Below are 22,644 nucleotides of genomic sequence, written 5' to 3'. Positions count from 1 at the left end.
CAAAGGTCAGACACCTGCGGAGAAAGACAGGCGCAGGAGCACACTGAACGCATCTGAGGAAACATTTCTGGGAGTTTCTTTTGCCCCTCAGTATCTCCAAAGAGCATGTTAGTGTAGGGTAAGAAATCAAAAACAGATCTGTAGTTTTCCATCTTCTTTTTTTTTTTTTTTGAGATGGAGTTTCACTCTCGTTACCCAGGCTGGAGTGCAATGGCGCAATCTCGGCTCACCGCAACCTCCGCCTCCTGGGTTCAGGCAATTCTCCTGCCTCAACCTCCTGAGTAGCTGGGATTACAGGCACGTGCCACCATGCCCAGCTACTTTTTTGTATTTTTAATAGAGATGGGGTTTCACCATGTTGACCAGGATGGTCTCGATCTCTTGACCTCGTGATCCACCCGCCTCAGCCTCCCAAAGTGCTGGGATTACAGGCTTGAGCCACCGCGCCCGGCAGTTTTCCATCTTCTATTAAAATATAACTTCTGGATTAAAGCTATTTTCCCAGATTTAAGTTTATTTAGGACCATTATTACTGGAGTTATGTTAAAACTAAAACCTGTTCATTCTTTTTCATTTTAGGTAATATGCCAGTTGAAAGGGGGCACACAAATGCTGTGTATAGACAATTCTGGAACAAGAGAACTAAAAGCACTCCACTTGGTTCCTCAGTATCAAGATCAAAATAGCTATCTACAGTCAGGTACAAAGTTAATTAATTAAAAATTATGTCATATATGTAAATTGGTAAGTGAATATGTTTGGCTTTGTATATAAAGTGAAATGGGCAACTAGGCTATTAAATAGGCAATTTGGCAAACCTTGTAGTCCATATTAGTAAGCTAAGAATAGACAACTATATATATATATATATATATATATATATACACATATATACACACATATATATACATATATACACACACATATATATACACATATATATACACACATATATATACATATATATACACACATATATATACACATATATATATATATATATATATATTTTTTTTTTTTTTTTTTTTTTTTGAGACGGAGTTTCGCTCTTGTTACCCAGGCTGGAGTGCAATGGCACGATCTCAGCTCACCGCAACCTCCGCCTCCTGGGTTCAGGCAATTCTCCTGCCTCAGCCTCCTGAGTAGCTGGGATTACAGGCACGCGCCACCATGCCCAGCTAATTTTTGTATTTTTAGTAGAGACGGGATTTCACCATGTTGACCAAGATGGTCTCGATCTCTTGACCTCGTAATCCACCCGCCTCGGCCTCCCAAAGTGCTGGGATTAAAGGTTTGAGCCACCGCACCTGGCATCTTGATCTCTTGACCTCGTGATCCACCCATCTCGGCCTCCCAAAGTGCTGGGATTGCAGGCGTGAGCCACCGCACCCGGCAACTATATATATTATAGACTAATTTTTATACCCTGTACTGACTGTCTCAAATTCTTGGATAGTTGTCCTTCATGTCCCCTAGCTGCTGAGAGTTTTGTGATCCTAACAGGTGACGACTCAGACCAACACTGCGTTGTTAAGAGTTTCACAAGTAGGTGTGCCTAGATGTGCCTAGATTGAAACATCTGCCTTTCCCAGGTTAACTTGATGGGTTGACTTGAGGTGTGGTATAAAACGCCTACATTTGGGCTGGGCGCGGTGTCTCAAGCCTGTAATCCCAGCACTTTGGGAGGCCGAGGCGGGTGGATCACAAGGTCAAGAGATCGAGACCATCCTGGTCAACATGGTGAAACCCTGTCTTTACTAAAAATACAAAACATTAGCTGGGCATGGTGGCACGTGCCTGTAATCCTAGCTACTCAGGAGGCTGAGGCAGGAGAATTGCCTGAACCCAGGAGGCGGAGGTTGCGGTGAGCCGAGATCGCGCCATTGCACTCCAGCCTGGGTAACAAGAGTGAAACTCCGTCTCAAAAAAAAAAAAAAGCCTACATTTTAATGTAAACATTTCAGGGTAATCAATGAGAACTATCATTCTGCTTTAATCACCATGAGTTCTGAAATAACTGTCAAATGATTTATCTGACATTCATTCACTAAGAAACTTTCTTAACCTGGCACAATAGTGAGAAATGACCTGTAAGTACTTGATTGTTCTGAAACGCCTTATGGATGATTAGAGAAAGAGTCAATGACATATTTTAGGATTGTGTTGAACAAAAGTGAGATGCTAATTCTTGAAAACTAGGCCTCTCTATGTGGACTGCACTGATCAATTAGTCTAGATCTTGAGTTAACGAGGGTGCGCATGGTCAGATGATTCGCTGACCTTGCCTACAGCTTGAAACCAATAGCAAATCCAGGTATAGTTTCATTGGCCTTGAAGTCCGGGGCAAAAGGACAACGTGTGACTTCTTATCTCTCCATTGCATCCTGATTGTCTCCCTATCCAGGGACAGAATAAATATGCTCAAGACATTTCCTTTTTCACGGTGAAGAAGTTGAGGTTGGGGCTTTGGCCTCATTTTGTTTAACTCAGTGCTGCATCTGTGATGGCTACAGGCAGCAAGAAGGTCTTTACTGCTCCCCTTCCTCCTGGCACATGACAAAATCCTGGTGCCTTAAAGTCTGCAGGAAGAGAGGTTTATATAATCTTTTCCAGTTCAATTTCCTGATAATATTATCATCCCCCACACCTGCATCTCCTTTATTATGCTGTGCACCATATTAAACATCACCATAAATACATGCACCCTGTTGCCTGTGTCTGAGTTTCCTCACTCAAAGGATGCCTAGGCCTGAGAAGGAAATGCGTTCAGGTACTTCAGGAGAGTAAGACACATTTCTCCTTCTGCTTGAACTCATGAGCACAGAGGCTTACATACCCTTAGTGTTTCAAGAATGTTTTTCATGGCACTTGGAAACCAAAGAAGTACCTGTCAGTTCCAGTATTAAGTAGTTTGTTCTAAATAGCTTAGTAAGTATTTATATCCAAACAGCTTAGTAACCATGTAGAAAAACAGGAATACACATAAATTGAAAGTAGTACCAGATGCAATGGCTCATGCCTGTAATCCCAGCGCTTTGGCACAGGTGGATCACTTGAGCTCAGGAGTTTAAGACCAGCCTGGGCCCCATGGTGAAACCCTGTGTCTACAAAAAACACAAAAAGATCAGCTGGGTGTGCTGGTGTGCCCCTGTAGTTCCAGCTACTTGGGGGGCTGAGGTGAGAGAATCGCTTGAGCCCAGGAGGTCGAGGCTGCAGTGAGCCAAGATCACGCCACTATGCCACTGCATTTCAGCCTTGGTGACTGAGACCATATCTAAAAAAAAAATGTAGTTCATATGGTATCCAATAGATGTCTTTGGGCTTCCTTTGAAAACATAAAATACTGGCCTGGAGTGGTGACTACGTCTGTAATCTCAGCACTTTGCAAGACCAGGCAGGAGGATAGCTTGAGCCCAGCAGTTTTAAGACCAGCCGGATCAACAAGGTGAGACCCTGTCTCTACACAAAATGAAAACATTAGCCAGGCATTGTGGCACATACCTGTGGTCTCAGCTACTTGGAAGGCTGAGGAAGGAAGATACTTGAGCCTGGGAGGTCAAGGCTGCAGTGAGTCGTGGTAGTGCCACTACACTCCAGCCTGGGCAGCAGAGCAAGACCCTATCTCAAAAAAGCAAAACAAAACAAAACAAAACATCCAGTAGAAGCTGGGTGTGGCTATAGGCCCAGGTACTTGGGAGGCTGAGGCAGGAGGATTGCTTGAGCCTAGGAGTTTGAAGACAGCCTGGACAACATAGCAAGACCCTATATCGAAAAAATATTTTTAATCCAGTGCTGCCCTTGTGAGTTCGCTGCAGCACCTGGGGCACTTTGGCACACAGCTTGGGAACCAGAGCACTAACAGCATTGTTTTAGAATAGTAGGACTGTCCATGGAAGCTCAGATCAAGTAGCTTTATGACCATCCTCCACAAAAAAAAGAAACATGAGTGTATTAAGTAAAATAAAAATTTGCTGACTCGAAAGGTTTCAGAGAATAAAAACATAACTAGGATCAAGATAAGTTAAATAAGTTAAATAACTTTGCACAGGATACGTTCATAAGAGACGTCGGTACTTTCTTCCCTGTGTAAGTGGAAGAGGAACGATGTATACTATGATTGATTTTTCATTGTCTTCCTTACAGATGTCCCTAAACCAATGACTGCTTTAGTAGGAAGATTTTTGCCAGTACCAGCAAAATTAAATCTCATTACACAACAAGTGAGTCATTATTTTAATTTAAAAAATACAATTGGGCATTATTGTCTCTTAAAATTTTGATTGTTACAGTTGGAATTACTCAGGAAATAGAATTTATTTTCCATTTTAAAATCAACAGTGAAACACTTACCAAGTATTCAGTCCCTGCTCCACTGCATCAGACTTTGGGCTGGAGACAGTCTCAACACAATGATTCTTCACCAACTTGATGCAGCCCTTTTGCCCTTTCCTGCAGCCTCCAGACTGGCATCCTGCCATACTTGTAACTTACTCTCTGTGGCCCTGCCAGCAGCATGTACCACCTCCTCAGTCCAGAACACTCCTCACCTTCCTCAGTGCTGTGGAAATGCTTTTGTAAAGTTTGCTTTTATGACCACACCATGATATGCGTGCATTACAGATAAGTAGAGGTCAAATATGCTCTTTTTCTCCAGTCTTGCTGTGAAGCATCACCTCCCCAGAAGAACCATCCCTAACTCCCTACCGGAGACCACCAATCACGGTCACAGTGCTGTCTCCTGCTCTGCCCGGCGCTCTCGCTGTCTCCTGCTCTGCCCCTGGCGCTCTCACCGTCTCCTGCTCTGCCCGGCACTTTCACCGTCTCCTGCTCTGCCCGGCACTTTCACTGTCTCCTGCTCTGCCTGGCGCTCTGGCTGTCTCCTGCTCTGCCCAGTGCTTTCGCTGTCTCCTGCTCTGCCCGGCGCTCTCTCAGTCTCCTGCTCTGCCCCCGGCGCTCTCGCAGTCTCCTGCTCTGCCCAGTGCTTTCTCTGTCTCCTGCTCTGCCCGGCACTCTCTCAGTCTCCTGCTCTGCCCCCGGCGCTCTCGCCATCTCCTGCTCTGCCCGGTGCTTTCACTGTCTCCTGCTCTGCCCGGTGCTTTCACTGTCTCCTGCTCTGCCCGGTGCTTTCACTGTCTCCTGCTCTGCCCGGTGCTTTCGCTGTCTTGCGCTTTGTGGTTGCTTGGTCTGTCTGCATCCAGCCATGAGAACGCAGGCTCCATGGGGCCAGAGGCCATGTGTGTCTCATTCATCACTGTAAACTGAGAATCAGCACAAAGCCTGGCCCATGTAGGGCACCCACTCACCCTTCAATAAGAGTGGGCACTGACCTCTGAGCTAAGTGAACCCCAGAAAACAAAACACATAACTTGCCCTCCTGCAGCTTACCTTTTAGTGCAGCAGAGAGACAATTAGCAAATCTAGTCAAGAAGCCAATTACATCATATGGTAGGAGAACAGAGGAAGGGGATTGGGGGATGGGGGTTTGTTTGATGGATAAAAACACTAGTTACAGGTTTAAAAAGAGTGATCATGCCTCCGTTTTGAAGGTGACATTTGAGCAAAGTCTTTAAAGAGATGGGGGAAGGAGCCGTGTGAAGCAAGCTGTGAAACATCGCAGGCGGGCCTTGGATAGGGTCATGCCTGCTGTGGTAGCATGGAGGAGGCCACTGGGGCTGGGACAGTGTGAGCTAGGGGAGGGGTCAGGGAGGAGGTCAAGACATTGGAAGAATTGTGGCTTCCACTCTAAAGATGGGCTGTGGGGGAGGAGGGGTTAAGGAGAAAGGTGAGCCTGTTACGGCAATAATCTTGGGGAGAGACGATGGCTCACATCAGGTGGTGGCAGGGGAGGTGGCAAGAAATAGCTTCTAGGGATACTTTGAAGGTTGAGCCAACAGGATTTGCTGATGGATTGGATGTGGGATGTGAGAGAAAGAGAGGAGTCAAGGATGCCCCCAAGATTTTCAGCCTGGATGAATGGAGAGTTGGCATTTCTATCAACAGAGATGAGATGGTACAAATTTCTCAGGGCAGTCTAGGAGTTCTATCTGGACATATTAAAATTGGGATGCCTCAGAAGATGTTGTGTAGGAGTTAGAGTGAGGAAGGGCTGGGCAGGAGGGGTGAGATTGGGAGTCCTAGTTGGTAGATGGTGTTGAAAGCCATGTGAGTAGATGAGATCTCAAAGGGAGTGAGTATAAATTGAGTTAGGTATTTGTTGAATGAGTGAGTAAATACTTCTCCAGTGATACATTGGTCAAGAGAAAAGAGAGTGTTATCAGTGCAGGAGGTGAGTGTAAGCTGGGATCTGGCAAGCACCCAGGTGGAGTCTGCTGGAACTGCGTAGACCCCTCCTGCTTTCGGGCCCCCTCCACGCTGCTGGCCTGCCTTCCTCTGCTATTTCAGCCACCAGCCCAGAAGGCACACACTGCACTTGCTCCTTCACCTCTAAGACCTTGCATGAGAAACACCTGTTTGGCCACAGCTTGCTGTCTCCCCACCTTCCCCCGTCTTGCCTTGACTGTGTTTATTATCATCCCCATTTTGTCCTCTTAGCATGGCCCTCAAGGACATTTCTTTCAGCAATGACTTTGCTGCTTCCCTAGAATCCTTTGCTTCCTCGCCAGACCCCAGTTCCGTATATTCTTTGGAGTGTTACCACTGAAAGTGTGGTGTGTGGGCCAGAACTGTTGGCATCACCTGCGAGCTTGTTAAGAAGTGCAGAACCCCCTGAATCAGATTTGCATTTTCATACGGGCCCTGGGTGACTTGTGCACACAGCAGAGTCCGAAAAGCTCTGCCTCTGAGTTGACTTCCTTCACTCCAAGGGGACCAAACATTGCTGAAGAAACTCATGGATTCCAGCATAAAGTTGCCCTGGATTGACAATCTATGGAGTATCTAACAGACGTCTCTGCTTTACTTTGGGGCTAAATAAGCAAAGGGAGAAAAAAGTAATTTTACCTGGTTTATGGGAGTAATTGCCTCAACCCTGAGAATTATGACATCCTTCTCCAGAAGAATGCAAAACTCTTCAGACTGGCATTTGAAGACATGGGCCTCACAATTCGATGTCCAGGTGAGGGCAAAAGAGACACCAGTCCCAGGGCCTCGTGAGCACTCTTCGGTGCGTAAGAGGAGAGCAGGAAGGAGGTTCTTGTGGGGAGAAGCCCAGGGGACTCCAGACTGACTGTAAATGAGGCAGCTGGACTCAGGGGACTTTCTCAGTGTCTTCCAGCCCTGATGGATGGTGACTACACGCAGGTGAAATAGGGCACAGAAGAGAAGAAGTGCAGAGGCTGAATACAATGTGTGTTTTTTTCTAAGATTGTACTTACTAGGCTGGGAGGGGTGGCTCATGCCTGTAATCCCAGCACTTCAGGAGGCTGAGGCAGGTAGATCACAAGGTCAAGAGATCGAGACCATCCTGGCCAACATAGTAAAACCCCATCTCCACTAAAATACAAAAATTAGCTGGGCATGGTGGTGTGTGCCTGTAGTCCCAGCTGCTCGGGAGGCTGAGGCAGAAGAATTGCTTGAACCCAGGAGGCAGAGGTTGCAGTGAGCCGCGATCACACCACTGCACTCCAGCCTGGCGCCTGGTGATAGAGTGAGACTCTATCTCAAAAAAAAAAAAAAAAGAAAGAAAAAGAAAAAAGAAAAAAAAGACTGTACTTCCTAAAGCTTTAAAAATAAATTTATTTAAAGACAAATTTCCATTTTTGGAGAGGGGAGGGGACATTTCTGGAGAGGAGAGGGGAGGGGACAAGGATATGGTGTTTAACTGTGATATATGCAAATAATCTGAAAACCTAATTGTATCTAATACTTTAAATGTTTTCAAGCTACCGTTTAGAAGAAAAGTAGGCCAGTGATGGCTTTGTTGCCTATTCCTTCCCTGTGAACAGCCTCCGCAGGCCATGCTAATGAGTAACGAAAAGAAAGATGAGGCCAGGGATAGCAAAGAACATAGATGATGCAGAGATGATGACATTGCTTTTGAATTTGTCAAAACTGGTTACAAAATATTTTTTTTGAATACATGAAAAATCATGGTTGCCCACAAAACTTCAAATGTCAAGACCTCTTATGTTACACTAAGAATATAATCATAATGTAAGAATCTATCTAGTTTATGGAAATTTATCATTAAATTTATTTCACAATTAATAGTTTATAAAAATGAAGAGGAGTTCTCTGACAATACCCCTGGCCAGCCAAGTGTCAGCTGTGGGCAGCCTCTCCGGGCCCATGGAGGCCAGCCCTGCGACCTCGCAGACTTCCAGGCAGGCCTGTGACACACCTTCGGTGCAAGAGCCTGCCCAATGACAGTAGATGCCTTGCAGTAATAAGGCCCAGGCATGGTTATAAAGGGATTGTGATGTAAACCTTTAGAACAAAAAAGAGTCATTTTTATCTAGGGGCTGGCTGACCAGGACTTTAAAAATCCTTGCTAATTCAAAATATCCTTGCCTTTGACTTTGAACAGCTTGATAAGGGAGCCTTATCATCAGTAGTCAACGGGTCTGCTTTCCCCTTGGGATCAACTCTTCCAGGACCACCAAAAATAACTTTGGCTGGGTAAGGATTAGAAGCAATAAATTGTCACTTACTCTAATGTAAGAATTTAAGAGACTTTTGGATACATTTACAATTTTCTTCTATACTATAAAATGAGCTATACTGCACACCTTCATGACTTCTGAAAAACATTTTTGACTGTACACAATGCCACTCACAGTGTTGCTGTCTGTGTCTGGTTTCGTTGCTGCTGGAAAGGCTGCCTCATAACCTGCATCTGTCCCTGTCCTCCTGTCCGTTGTCCTGTGTCAGCGTTTCTTGAGGCTTGTTGCCATTTATAGCTCTGTCTTGAGTCCACATTGATTCAAACTGTGCTGTTCTCTTGTTTGCTGTCATCCGCACAAGTAATGACATGGCAGCCACGTAGCATGAATGGGGGTGGTGGTGGCTGCAGAGTGCCCTCTGGCTGCCTCCACCCGCTGCCTCTGCCCGCTGCCTTCCATTTGGAGTTGGCTTGAGCTCTACGGCAGGTGCTAATGCATGATGTGTCTTCGCATCTCCAGGTGGTCATAGGCTGCACTCGTCTAGGACCTCGTCTTGTTATTTCTTGCCTTGTCCTGTGTTTATAATGTTACTAATTAAACTAACCAGCTTGTTGATATTCTTTGTCAGGTTAACATTTATGTATTAACAGTGGTTTGGGCAATCCTCACATTTCATTGAGTCCTGTAGTTGATCATGGAGATCAGCATATTCATGCCTCCAGGAGTGGGTGTTTTTTTTTTTTTTTGAGACAAACTCTAACTCTGTCACCCAGGCTGGAGTACGTGGCTTGATCTCCGCACACTGCAACCTTTGCCTCAGGTTGAAGCAAGTCTCCTGCCTCAGCTTTCCGAGTAGCTGGGACCCCAGGCACATGCCGCCACGCCTGGCTAATTTTTGTGTTTTTTAGTAGAGACAGGGTTTCGCCATGTTGGCCAGGCTGGTCTTGAACTCCTAACCTCAGGTGATCCTCCTGCTTCGGCCTCCCAAAGTGCTGGGATTATAGGCGTGAGCCACTGTGCCTGGCCTGCTTGCAGGAGCTCTTTTGGCTCACGGTCTAAGGCAAGCACATAGCCTGAGCCTGAGAGACCACAGTCAAACACCTTACAGGATATAGCCCACAGCCTCTAGTGCTTTCCAGTCCCTTGCAGAGTTCTGCCATCAGGCATCACTTCGTGATGGCCTTGGTAAGTGTGAGGAGAGTGGTTTGGGGCTGGAATGAAAGGCTGAGAATCTGGAGACACACTGGAACTGATCCACGCTCAGTTCTCATGGTTGCTGAAGGGCATTGGTTGCTCCCGGGCATTGCTGCTTCAGTTTCTGCAGTGGCTCTTTCAGCTGTTGTAATTCTATGCCCAGGCTGTTGACAACTTTCACTGAGTTGGACGGAGTAAGACCGTGGGCCATGCTCCTTGATTCACTCCCTGGGTGTGATGGATTGCTGAAGGTTCAGCTGGTATGATCGTCATTGGTCATCTCATCATGACGGTTAACATTTCTGGACCAAACAAAAATTAAGCAACTTCCAGATTCTGCTGATAGCATTTCATCTTCGTTACACAGAATGATCTAAAAGGCTACAGTCCTGAAGATCCTCACTCTATCTTTCTTGTAATCTGGGGGCATCTGGTCAACAGTATTGACTCACTCTGCACTTTATTGGGTCTAGAACATTCAAGGACACTTGATACTTGTCACATTTTAACTGCATGCTCTCCCAGTTGCAGTGCTGTCTGAGCTTCCACCTGGTGCAGCCATTGGCCGTTGGCACAGAGGAGCAGTTACGAGAGTTTTCATTGCAGCTGGTTCTCTTTCCCCCTTTCTGCTGCCCCCTGCTCCTCGTTCTCCTGCTCCTCCTGCCTCTTCTCTTCCCCTCCTTCTGCTCTTTTTTTCCTCGCCCTGCTCTTCTTCCTCTCTCCTTTTCCTCCTTTCCTGTCTATACTAGACTTTTTCAATTAGTTGCGTTTTTCTTTATTTTTAAGTGATTATGCACATTACAAAAGATTTCTCTATTGTAAACAATGTGCCAGGAGCAACCTGAGTTTTGTGTTTGTATTTTTTATGCATGTGATTACTTGATCCGATGCCTCTCCACTCAGTCAGCCCTGATGACTTTTATCTCAGCATCCACAGTACTGATGATATACTGGAATCTCTACCAGTTCATCATTGGTGGTAAGGAAGCAGTCAGAGAATTGTTTGCTGATTGTTTCATTCTATATAAGGTCCCAACCAAGACTTTTCCCTTTTCTTATCATAAAAGAAACTCTGTCAGCCCATTGTGGTTCAAACGTATCTAACCTAGTAGATGCCATTGAAGCAGTTCAGCTCAGGCTGGAGGCCAGCAGGCTGAGTGTGCGAACTGACCTGTTGGTCATTTGTTAGGGTTAGGCGAGGAGTGAACTGGCTAGCTTATTAACTAGCTTATCATATTAATAAAAACTCTTTAATAAAAGTCCATGTCCTGACACTCTGTAGCTTATGATCACATAACCAATCTGGTAACAAATGTGAATTCTGAGACATTGTTGATGCCACTGTTTTTAGTAACATAATGAACATCATAATGAAGAATATTCCAGAGTCTGCTTCTCTGGGAATTTTTTTCCTAAAGATGAGGTTATCTTGCTGTGGCGTAGTCTGTTTTTAATGCTTTTTTGAGGCAGAGTTGTCTGGATTGCTTCTAACTCTTTAACTTTTAGATTGGCACTGAGAGAGTAGTCCATTTGGAGCTGTGAAAGTGATTTTCCACCTGATGTTCATAGCAGTCGGCGGCCCTCACCGCCCTGCCCTCTGGGCTCATTCCTGATGCGTGTCTTTGCTGTTATTTCAGCTGAGACGTCCTGTTGAGCAATACTGAAGAAACCTCACAACCTTAAAAGTTGATGTCGAGTTCTATATCCTTCGAGAGCATTTGGTTTTAACTTCTTCCATCTATATTTAACTCTGCTGTCTCTGAGTTTCTGTGGCATTTACAGTCAGTATAACACAGTGTGCTGGTTGATTATTCTGAGTTTCTGCAGCATTTCCAGTCAATATAACACAGTTGCTGGTTGGTTATTCTGTTTCTGCGGCATTTACCGTTGGGCTTACGCAGTTGCTGGCTGATGATTCTCTTCTGTGTGCTGATGTTTCCAACGTCTATGTCTCCCGTCCCTGCTTACTTGGTGGATCCTCTAGGACAGGCACTGTGTTTTAAACAGATAGTTATTCTTGGTGTCCCCTGAAGCACTGACCAGAGTCCTGGCCATGCAATGATTCATAGTAAATGCCTGCTGGCCTCCTCCTGGCTCCGTAGATATTCATGGGCCCGTCACCCTCCCTCCATAGTTACAGTCCCCACTGGAATGCCCCCATGAGCCCCTACCCCACTTCTTCAAGGGGAGAGTTTTGGGTTCTCTGGACAGGGAGTGCCAAGCCACCCTGTGCCCCAGCTCAGGGCAGGTCTGAGAGGGCCGAGGGCAAAAGCGGTGAAGTAGATGTCAGAGCCCCACTCTGAACAGGCCCCGGTCTGACCCACAGGAGGACAGGCCAGCGGCAGGATAGCTAGACCTGCCACCTCCTGGCACCTATGAGGGCGGAAAGCTGTAATTCTTCTATCTCTAAAGGAAAAACCAAACTAGATGAATTCTCAATTAATACAGCATTCAGCGACATCGTCTGGGGACATCACCTTTAAAATGGGAGCTCTCTCCAGAAGAAGCCACAGTTATCAGCTTGCCCCTGTGTCAGGTGCCAGGAGCTATTTCCCACTGACGGCAGATGGGTCACTAAGCAGAGACAGAGGTGGTGAGAACAGGGGTGGACGACCAGCCAATCATGCACGCCAGAGCAGCAAGGCAAGGGCAAGCTGAGGGAGAGGGATTTGGGACTGACCTCACCACTGACAGCCAGCCTAGAGAGCTAAGCGTGCGGTTGCTCAGAGCACAGAGGATGGGGCAAGAGTTGGCCCCTCTTTAAGGCGTTTGTATTAGTTACTAACCCCTATGCTCCGTGTGACGGTGCGAGGCTGTCAGCAAGCACGGACTGTGTGCCAAGTGCTCTTCTAGCTCCGGTAGGAAACCCAAGACTAAGATTCGACCTTGCTCAGAAGTGGCCAGTGCATTGCAGAGATGAGGCCTATGTGTGTGACCTGGAGGCCACACTGAGACAGACGCACGTCTGCACCAGGCACAGGGACAGCCCTGTCATAGAATTCTAAATTAAATGCTATATTCGTGTAGAACTCATCTGGATTGTTTTTGTCACACGGTGTTTTGTGCACGTGCCCCTTGTCATCGCAGCCTGTTGAACCTCTTCCATTACAAATGTTCTGAGCTCCTCGGTGAGTGTCTCTTCTGAGCAGTGCTTGGGAACGTCTCCTGATGGTTTAATGTGCAGCCACCCTCACCTTTAGCAACTCCAGAGACACGTTAGAGGAGGAGATTGTTTCTTCTCTAATGCCCCTGAAGATGACTTCTGAGCTAATCCCCAAATGCAATTAGGAGGGGGTTGTAATAATCCCTTCCTAAAATGAGGAAAGTCCCCAGAATCACACAGCACACTTCAGTGATTCCGAATATGCTTTGATATTCTTAGTAATGTTACAGCGTGGACTGCTTTAGCACTGGCATATCCGAGGACAAACGACACTTTATCCATTGTTCTTTGATTTATGCTTCCCACTAGCATTCAGAGTTTTGGGGGGAAAGAGCGGTTTGGTGGGGAGAGGAGCACAAAAAACAGAGGTTTAAACAGGTCAGGGGGAGAAGAACTCCAGGAAGATGTCTTGGGAACTGTGAACAGCCTTAGGACCCTGCTCCGCCCACACCACTGACTCCCTGGGCATGTCTGACTGCATTTGGTGGCGCTAGTTCCATCACATTGGAAACTCCCAGTTCATGACTAGACATCCAGCAATAATACCTATAACTATCTGGTGTTGAGAGTCTCAGTATTTGTTGAAAAACACCAGATGCAGCCGGGCGCGGTGGCTCAAGCCTGTAATCCCAGCACTTTGGGAGGCCGAGGCGGGTGGATCACGAGGTCAAGAGATCGAGACCATCCTGGTCAACATGGTGAAACCCTGTCTCTACTAAAAATACAAAAATTAGCTGGGCATGGTGGCGCGTGCCTGTCATCCCAGCTACTCAGGAGGCTGAGGCAGGAGAACTGCCTGAACCCAGGAGGCGGAGGTTGCGGTGAGCCGAGATCGGGCCACCAGCCTGGGTAACAAGAGCGAAACTCCGTCTCAGAAAAAAAAAAAAAAAGAAAAAGAAAAACACCAGATGCTTAGCTAATTCCCTGCATAAGGAGTAACCATCTAAATACACTTTCTTTGTTAATCTTTATAGAGTAACTCTAAGTTCACGGGACACAAAGTCTCAAAGCCATATAACTGTATCAAATCCCAATGTCTGAAATTGTAAGTAATCACAAATACTTCATTATTCAATATGAAATATGGTTGCTTAGAAGTCAGCAAGTGCAGCATAGTCTGGACAAACCGGAATGGCTAGCAGCGCACATGTTACAGTTACTTCTCAACAACCTTGTCCTAACGCTCGTCATCAACCAGAGCAGCGAGAAGCAGCCACTTCTGCACGAACCTGGTGTGGATTTTTTGGTATTATCTTGGCCAACTAAGTTAGTCAAGACACTGCTGGCTCACACTTCAAGGGGTGCGATTTGTCTTGGGTTTTGGTTTGCCTCCTCTAGCCCCTCAGACAAGTGCTAACCATGTCATTGTTGAGCATTAACTGTAACATCTCCACATCCTATCTTTAAAAAGTTTGATGGATTGCTTTATTCTATATTGAAATTTCCTCAGAAAAGTTCTCCCCCAGCCAGAAAGTGTGGTCAAGGGGCGGTAGGGCCGACTGCTGCATGGAGTCGGGGGCTGAACGTAGACGATGTGGCTGAGGTAGGAGGCGGACCTCATGCCATGCTTGGCAGCACAGGGAGCATCGGTTTCCTCAGCCGCCCTGCTGAGGTTAGTGTCTGGTGCTGGTGCTGTCTGCCCTGCTTGCTTTCTGCTCTTATGTCTGTCCAGCCTTAAGTTACATGCTAAAAAGGAAGAACATGTCCTAGTCCCAATGTCCGACAACCCTAACCGCAGTCTCCACATGATGTTTCCATTGCACAGCTCCTGCTGAAGTCACTGAGAGCCCCAGTGATGGGACAATGATGTGGGGATGCACCAGAAGTTAGAAATCCAGAAGTTCGTGAAACCTAGTTCACAACACCAAAGTGGAAAAACAGATTGATTTTTAAAATGTAATTTCAAGGCCAGGCATGGTGGCTCATGCCTGTAATCCCAGCACTTTGGGAGGCCAAGGCAGGAGGATCACGAGGTCAGGAGTTCAAGACCAGCTTAGCCAACATGGTGAAACCCCATCTCTACTAAAAATACAAAAATTAGCTGGACATGGTGGTGCATGCCTGTAATCCCAGCTACTCAGCAGGCAGAGGCAGGAGAATCACTTGAACCCAGGAGGTGGAGGTTACAGTGAGCCAAGATCAGCCACTGTACTCCAGCCTGGGTGACAGAGTGAGACTTTGTCTCAAGGAAAAAAATAAGTAATTTCAGGCAATCTAGGGTTGACTGGAAATATCTGAGCTATCATTGGTTTAGTCTATGAGGCCATATACCTCTCTGAACATTGGAAATGTCGTGAGATGACTGATGAGGAACCTAGAGATGCAGCCCTGGGTAAGGAGGAAGAAGGACAGAGGGAGAAATCTGGACCCTGTGACACCTGTCAAGCCAGAGCGACCTGCCCTGATGGGGATGTTGGATGCGGAGGAGGACCAGGTGGTGGTGTCTAGAGGGCACAGCTGTGCAGGGTGGTGGGCTCCTGAGGACAGGGGCTGCTCAGCTGCTGGCTGGGTGTGGAGACCGAGCAGGTCAAATGACTATGAAGCCTACGGCAGGATGTAGACTATAATTGGGGACAAAGTAAGGTAACTCCTAAGGACTTGGGAAAGAGATGACTCTAAGAATTAACTTGAATTACGTCAGAATGGAAGGCCAAAGAAAGAGCTGCTTGTCTAGAAGCAGCTTCCTGGCCTAATCGGTGACCAACACATGTAAGAAAGAACATACCATCACAGGGAGCCCGGTCAGCACTGGAACAGAGGAAGGGAGGCCCAGAGTATGCCCAGTGCTGGCAGGCGACAGAGGCACTGTCTGTAAAGGACGCAGCACTGCCTTCTCCAGGGAAGTGCTGTGTGCGGTGGGCAAAAGACTTAGAGCCCTCCGAATCTACTCGATGACTACATACCTCGAATTCCGGCTCAGCATGCAACTGTCTGGCCATTGACTTAGCTTCCTAGTAGCTCCATACTGAGAAATGAGAGGCCTTTGATGGAGAATGTGAACATTTTGGGCACTGGAAAAGGATGTTGTTTCCATCACAGATTGACACATGGCATTCTGATCATGCATTGTGATTTGGATGGAATCAATCCATCACTGAGAAACTAGTTATCTCTGGAAATACTCAAAAAGACTGTGTTCTGTTTTTGGCAAAGTAAGGAATAGGTAAATTCACTCAAGCAGTGAGGTCTCTTGGTGGCAGGCCTCTGACCTCGTGCTGGTATCTCTCCGTGCATGCCACCTGTCCCCGTGTGGAGACACTTGGCTCAGGTGGAGGAACCTAAGGAGGGATCCTCCGTCACTTGCTTCACTTGCACTTGTGGTGTAATCGCCATGGAGAGCTTTCCATTTCCTTTAGCTTTTCACTCCCCATAGCTAAGTCATGAACACAAGGCAAGGGAATGTAATTTTTCTAGAGCATGTTAGTCTTACTCTCATGGCAGTCTCTGCTGTATGCAGGTCACGAGGGATTACTACTATAATAATGGCCCATCAATAGAGAGAAAAACACACTATTTTATTTTATTTTTATTTTTTTTATTTTTTATTTTTTATTTTTTTATTTTTTTTGAGACGGAGTTTCACTCTTGTTACCCAGGCTGGAGTGCAATGGCGCGATCTCGGCTCACCGCAACCTCCGCCTCCTGGGATCAGGCAATTCTCCTGCCTCAGCCTCCTGAGTAGCTGGGATGACAGGCACGTGCCACCATGCCCAGCTAATTTTTTGTATTTTTAGTAGAGACGGGGTTTCACCATGTTGACCAGGATGGTCTTGATCTCTCGACCTCGTGATCCACCCGCCTCGGCCTCCCAAAGTGCTGGGATTACAAGCTTGAGCCACCACGCCCGGCCATATTTTTTATTTTATTTTATAATTTCTTTTCAGACAGGGTCTCACTGTGTTGCCAAGGCTGGTGTGCAGTGGCACAATCATGGCTTACTACAGCCTCAACCACCTGGGCTCAGGTGATCCTCCCTCCTCAGCCTCCAAAGTAGCTGGACCTACAGGCATGTGCCCCCATGCCTAGCTAATTTTCTGTATTTTTTTTCTAGAGATGGCATGAGTAAAAATCGATTACCACAGTCAAGGCTCCAGTAGAACGGGATAGTACTCTGCTCCACTTCTCCCCATAGCCTGTCTCCCTCCTAGAAACTTTCACTCTTAGCAACTTCTGCTTTCAGGTTTCCTGGGGAACCTCCACACCTGTAAAGATTGCCTCCTGCCCTCTTGCTGAGGCAGACAAAGGTTTTACTCATTCATCTTCCTCTTTCCTACTCCAAATAGAGCGCAACTACCCTTTTTAGTTCCTCTCTTAGTTCCTTACCCTTAAAACTCGAAATAATATACTTCAACCTTTTGTTGTTGTTTCATTAGCCATAAACAGTTGGGAATTACTTTTAAATGATAAATTAGTCTGCATGATTAAAATGGAGTTGATGCAAACTGAAGAGGTAGTTAAATGTTTTCTCATTATTTTATTGGGAACTTACTGATTACTAAAATAATTTTAAGATTTTTAAAGTAGTTAACATTTGCCTTTTCATCACTGTTATGAATGTCTTTCTTAACCATTTGTGTGTGTGTGTGTGTGTGTGTGTGTGTATACTTTTTTTTTTTTTGAGACAGAGTTCCGCCTTTGTTGCCTAGGCTAGGGTCAATGGCGCAATCCCAGCTCACTGCAACATCTGCCTCCCGAATTCGAGAGATTCTCTGCCTCAGCCTCCCAAGTAGCGAGGATCACAGGCATGTGCCACCATGCCCAGCTAATTTTGTATTTTTAGTAGATATGGTTTCACCATGTTGGTCAGGCTGGTCTTGAACTCCCGACCTCAGGTGATCCACCTGTCTTGGCCTCCAAATGCTTGGATTACAGGTGTGAGCCATCGCGCCTGGCCCATAAATAGTTTTTAAAGCAACTGTGAAATATAAAATTTAAACATTTAACATAAAAAATAAATGTAAAATATAAAAACATTTAAAAAAGCCTTTTTTGATATAGGCAGCAACATACATGCACACCTTGGAGTTACTGCAGCTTCGATTCCACAGCTACAACAGAGCAGATCACAATAAAGGAAGTCACATGAGTTTTTTGATTTCCCAATGCATATAGAAGTTATGCTTATAGAACTATAAGCATACTGTAGTTGATTCAATGTGCAATAGCATTCCATCTGAAAAGTACACACCTTAATTTAAAAACACTTTATTTCCACTTTGGGAGGTGGAGGCCAGTGGATCATTTGAGGTCAGGAGTTCTAGACCAGCCTGGCCAACATGGTGAAAGTGTCTCTACTAAAAATACAAAAATTAGCTGTGTGTGGTGGTGCTCACCTGTAATCTCAGCTACTTGGGAGGCTGAGGCAGAAGAATCACTTGAACCAGGGAGGCAGAGGTTGCAGTGAGCCGAGATTGCGCCACTGCACTCCAGCCTGGGCAAGAGCAAAACTCTATCTCAAAAAAACAAAACAAAAAAAACTTTGTTTCTAGAAAATGCTAACAATCTACTGAACCTTGAGCGAGTTGTCATCTAGCTGGCATGGGATCTTGCCTTAATGTCATGGCTGATGAGGATGGTGGGGGCTGAAGGCTGGTGGCAGCAGCCGTTTCTGAAAAGAAGATGACAATGCAGTCTGGCACATCAGCTGAATCTTCCTTTCAGGAAATATTTCTCTGTAATATGTGATGCTGTTTGACAGCATTTTCCCCACAGTAGAACTTCTTTCAAAATTGGAGTCAATCCTCTCAAGCCCTGCACTGCTTTATCCACTCAGTTTATGGAATATTCTAAATCCTGTGCTGTCATTTCAGCAGTGTTCACAGCATCTTCCCCAGGAGCAGATTCCATCTGAAGAAACCACTTTCTTTGCTCATCTGTAAGACGTAATTCCTCCTTCATTAAAGTTTTATCATGGGATTGAAACAATTCAGTCACATCTTCTGGTTCCATTTCTAATTCTAATTCTCTTGCTATTTCCACATCTGCAGTGACTTCCCACACTGAACTCTTGAACCCCACAAAGTCATCCACAGGGGTTGGAATCAACTTCTAAACTCCTTTCAATGTTGGTATTTTTACTTCCTCCCATGAACCATGAATATCCTTAATGGCACATAGAATGGAATAGTTTCCAGAAGGTTTTCAGTTGACTTTGCCCAACTCCATGAGAGGAATCACTATCAATAGCAGCTATAGATCTATGAAATGTATTTCTTAAATAATGAGACTTGAAAGTCAAGATGATGCCTTTATCCATAAGCTGCAGGATGGATATTGTGTTTGCAGGCATGAGAACAGTATTAATCTCCTTGCACAGCTCCATCAGAGCTGTTGGGGGACCAGGTGCCTTGTCAATGAGCAGTAATATTTTGAAAGGAATCTTTTTCTGAGTAGTAGGTCTCCACAGTGGGCTTAAAATATTCAGAAAACCATGCTGTAAACATGTGCTGTCATTCATAGCTTGTTGTTCCATTTGTAACGCACAAGGCAGAGTAGGTAGCAACATCCTTAAGGGCCTGAGGATTTTCAGAATGGTAAATGAACATTAGCTTCAATTTAAGGTCAACAGCTACTTTGTATCCCAATAAGAGAGCCACCTGTCCTTTTAAGCTTGGAGGCCAGTCATTGACTTCTCTTCTCTAGCTGTGAAAGCCCTAGGTAGCTTCTTCTAATAGAAGGCTGCTTCATTTACACCGAGAACCTTTTGTTTAGTGTACCTTCATCAATGAGTTCAGCTGGATCTTCTAGAGCACCTGCTGTAGCTTCTCCGTCAGCACTTGCTTCTTCACTGTCCACTTTTATGTTATGGAGATGGTTTATTTCCTCAAACTTCATGAACCAACTCTGCTAGCTTCAGACTTGTGCGGCTTCCTCACCTCTCTCAGCCTTCATAGAACCAAAGAGAGTTAGGGCCTTGCTCTGGGTTATGCTTTGGCTTAAGAGAATGCTGTGGCTGGTTTCATCTTCTCTCCAGACCTCTCAGACTTTCTTCATGTCAGCAATGTTTTGCTTACATGTAATTTGTGTGTTCACTGGAGTAACACTTTTAATTTCCTTCAAAAACTTTTTCTTTGATTCACAGCTGTTTGGCACAAGAGGCCTAGCTTTTGGCCTGTCTTGGCTTTCGACATGCCTTCCTCACCAAGCTTAATCTTTTGACTTAAAGTGAGAGACGTGAGACTCGTCTTTTCTCTTGAACACTTAGAGGCCACTGGAGAGTTGTTAATTGACCTAATTTCAATATTGTTGTGTCTCGGGGAATAGGGGGGCCTGAGGACAGGGAGAGAGACAGGGAACCGCCAGTTGGTGGAGCAGTCAGAACACACACAGCATTCATCAGTAAAGTTCGTGGTCGTCCATGGACGTGGCTCGTGGTACTCCAAAACAGTCACACTAGTGACACCAAAGAACACTGATTGTAGATCTCTGTAACAGACATACCAGTAATGAAAACGTTTGAAACATTGTGAGAATTACCAGAATGTGACATGGAGACAGGAAGTGAGCACATGCTGTTGGGAAAATGGCGCCGATAGACTTGCTTGATGCTGAGTTGGTGCCAACTTTCTATTTGTTTCGTTAAAAAAGCACTATCTGTGAAGCTCAATGGAACAAAGTGCAATAAAATGAAGTCTTTCTGTAAGTGTTAAATTGTACATTTTTGGACAATGATTTCATAGAGTGAGAAGGAACACTGTCTACTAGAATGGAGAGAGGTCTCTTCTCAGAAAAGCAGAAATCGGTTTTATATCATGAGAGTAGATATTTTTTAGGACAGTTTTTTGTTTTGTTTTGTTGTTTTGGTTTTTTTTTTTTTTTTTTTTTGAGACTGAGTTTCGCTCTTGTTACCCAGGCTGGAGTGCAATGACGCGATCTCGGCTCACCGCAACCTCCGCCACCTGGGTTCAGGAAATTCTCCTGCCTCAGCCTCCTGAGTAGCTTGGATTACAGGCATATGCCACCATGCCCAGCTACTTTTTTGTATTTTTAGTAGAGACGGGGTTTCACCATGTTGACCAGGATGGTCTCGATCTCTTGACCTTGTGATCCACCTGCCTCGGCCTTCCAAAGTGCTGGGATTACAGGCTTGAGCCACCACGCCCGGCTTTTGGGGGGTTTTTTGACACAGAGTCTGGCTCTGTTGCCCAGGCTGGAGTGCAGTGGCGTGATCTTGGCTCACTGCAGCCTTCGCCTCCCAGGTTCAAGCAATTCTCTTGCCTCAGCCTCCCAAGTAGCTGAGGTTACAGGCATGCACTACCATGCCCAGCAAATTTTTATATTTTTAGTAGAGATGGGTTTTTGCCATGTTGGCCAGGCTGGTCTTGAACTCCTGGCCACAAGTGATGCACCCACCTTGGCCTCTTAAAGTGCTTGGGAGTACAGACATGAGCCACTGCATTCAACCTTTTAGGACAGTTTTAACCTTTCATATATTGATTGACTTTAGGAAAATCTAGACTCAGTTTCATTTTGCTTTTTTGAGACAGGATCTCACTCTTTTACCCCGGCTGGAGTGCAGGGGTGGTGTGATCATAGCTCACTGCACCCTTGACCTCTTGGGCTCCAGCAATCCTCCTGCCTCAGCCTCCTGAGATCACAGGCCGGCTAATTTTTTTTTCTTTTAGAATTGGGGTCTCATTATGTTGACCAGGCTGGTCTCAAATTGCTGAGCTCAAGGGATCCTCCCACCTCGGCATCCCAAAGTGCTGGGATTACAGGTGTGAGCCACTGTGCCCAGCCCAAACCCTAAGATTTCAGTCACAGATTGTGCAGTCTGTGATACTGTTTCTTCACATGGCCTTTGTCTCTGATTAACTAGATTAAATATTGCCACCAGAATTTTCTGGAATAGAAGGTCAAATCTGGAGGGTCATTTTCTTGGCAGTCTCTTGTTGCTTACCCTTTTGATTTCTTCTTTTATATTTAAAAATATTAAATAAGTATCTTCTCTGTAGCTCATAACTATAGTATTTAAAGTCTGCGATACTGTGTTTGTCTCTTGAATTTTTCTCCTTATGGTTGGGGATCTCACGTATTTTGTGACTTTTTTAAATTGTGAGTTATGATCACTGGGGCTTTACGTGTGGTAGGTCTTTGAGGCTTGTTTTGAGATCGTACTCACTTCAGCAACACATACGCTAAAATTGGAGAACGCACTCCCTCAGAGAAGGTTTGTTTGCTTCCGCCTGGAGCTCGGTGGCACTTCCTACTTGGATGACCTACACTTTTTGGCTAACTGTTTTTTTTCAGGCTGCACAGTATAAATTCAAATTTCAACCTGAAATGAGCCTCCTCCCTTCCCACCAGCTAGCACCACACAACACATTTCCCTGCCATTTGTTTTCAGGGCACTTATTCCCAGGGAAGAGCCCTTCGCTGTTCTGTCTATGTATGTGTGGATCCTGCAGCAGACCTTCTACCCCAGGTGTGCCTTCGACTGCAGTTCATACACGTAAAGCACCGAAAGCCCAGCCCAGCAGCAGATGGCACAGGTCCCTCTAAGTGTTAGCCATTGTTAGGGTTTGTGGTTCCCCCTTTCTCCTCTGCGGAGCAGTTAAAACCAATGCCTTTGGTTGCTGGGATCAACAGATGCCAAAAGGCCACTTCAGCTTCAGTTTTAACTTGGCCCTCTGAATTTTGCTTCCCTTTTAATTTTTGGCCTCTGTTGGGTTTCCTTAATTTTTTACCAGCTCAAATAGGCATCTAAAAGGTTTTAAATATTTAATT

General features: G+C 45.6%; 1 protein-coding gene across 1 annotated transcript in view; it reads left to right on the top strand.

Annotated features, from left to right (window-relative positions):
* The window catches only part of TESMIN (testis expressed metallothionein like protein), a 42,447-nt gene that overhangs the window by 6,929 nt on the left and 12,874 nt on the right, over window positions 1–22,644 (top strand). The window contains exons 3-5 of the mRNA XM_039470956.2: window positions 580–700; window positions 4,144–4,220; window positions 8,486–8,577. Of these exons, the coding sequence (XP_039326890.2) occupies window positions 580–700; window positions 4,144–4,220; window positions 8,486–8,577 (290 nt within the window). The remainder of the gene's footprint in view (window positions 1–579; window positions 701–4,143; window positions 4,221–8,485; window positions 8,578–22,644) is intronic.

This window comes from Saimiri boliviensis, chromosome 6 (assembly GCF_048565385.1).
Source record: "Saimiri boliviensis isolate mSaiBol1 chromosome 6, mSaiBol1.pri, whole genome shotgun sequence".
Classification (NCBI taxonomy): Eukaryota; Metazoa; Chordata; class Mammalia; order Primates; family Cebidae; genus Saimiri; species Saimiri boliviensis.
The sequence above is the reverse complement of the archived record's forward strand: the minus strand, read 5'-3'. Positions and strand labels throughout refer to the sequence as shown.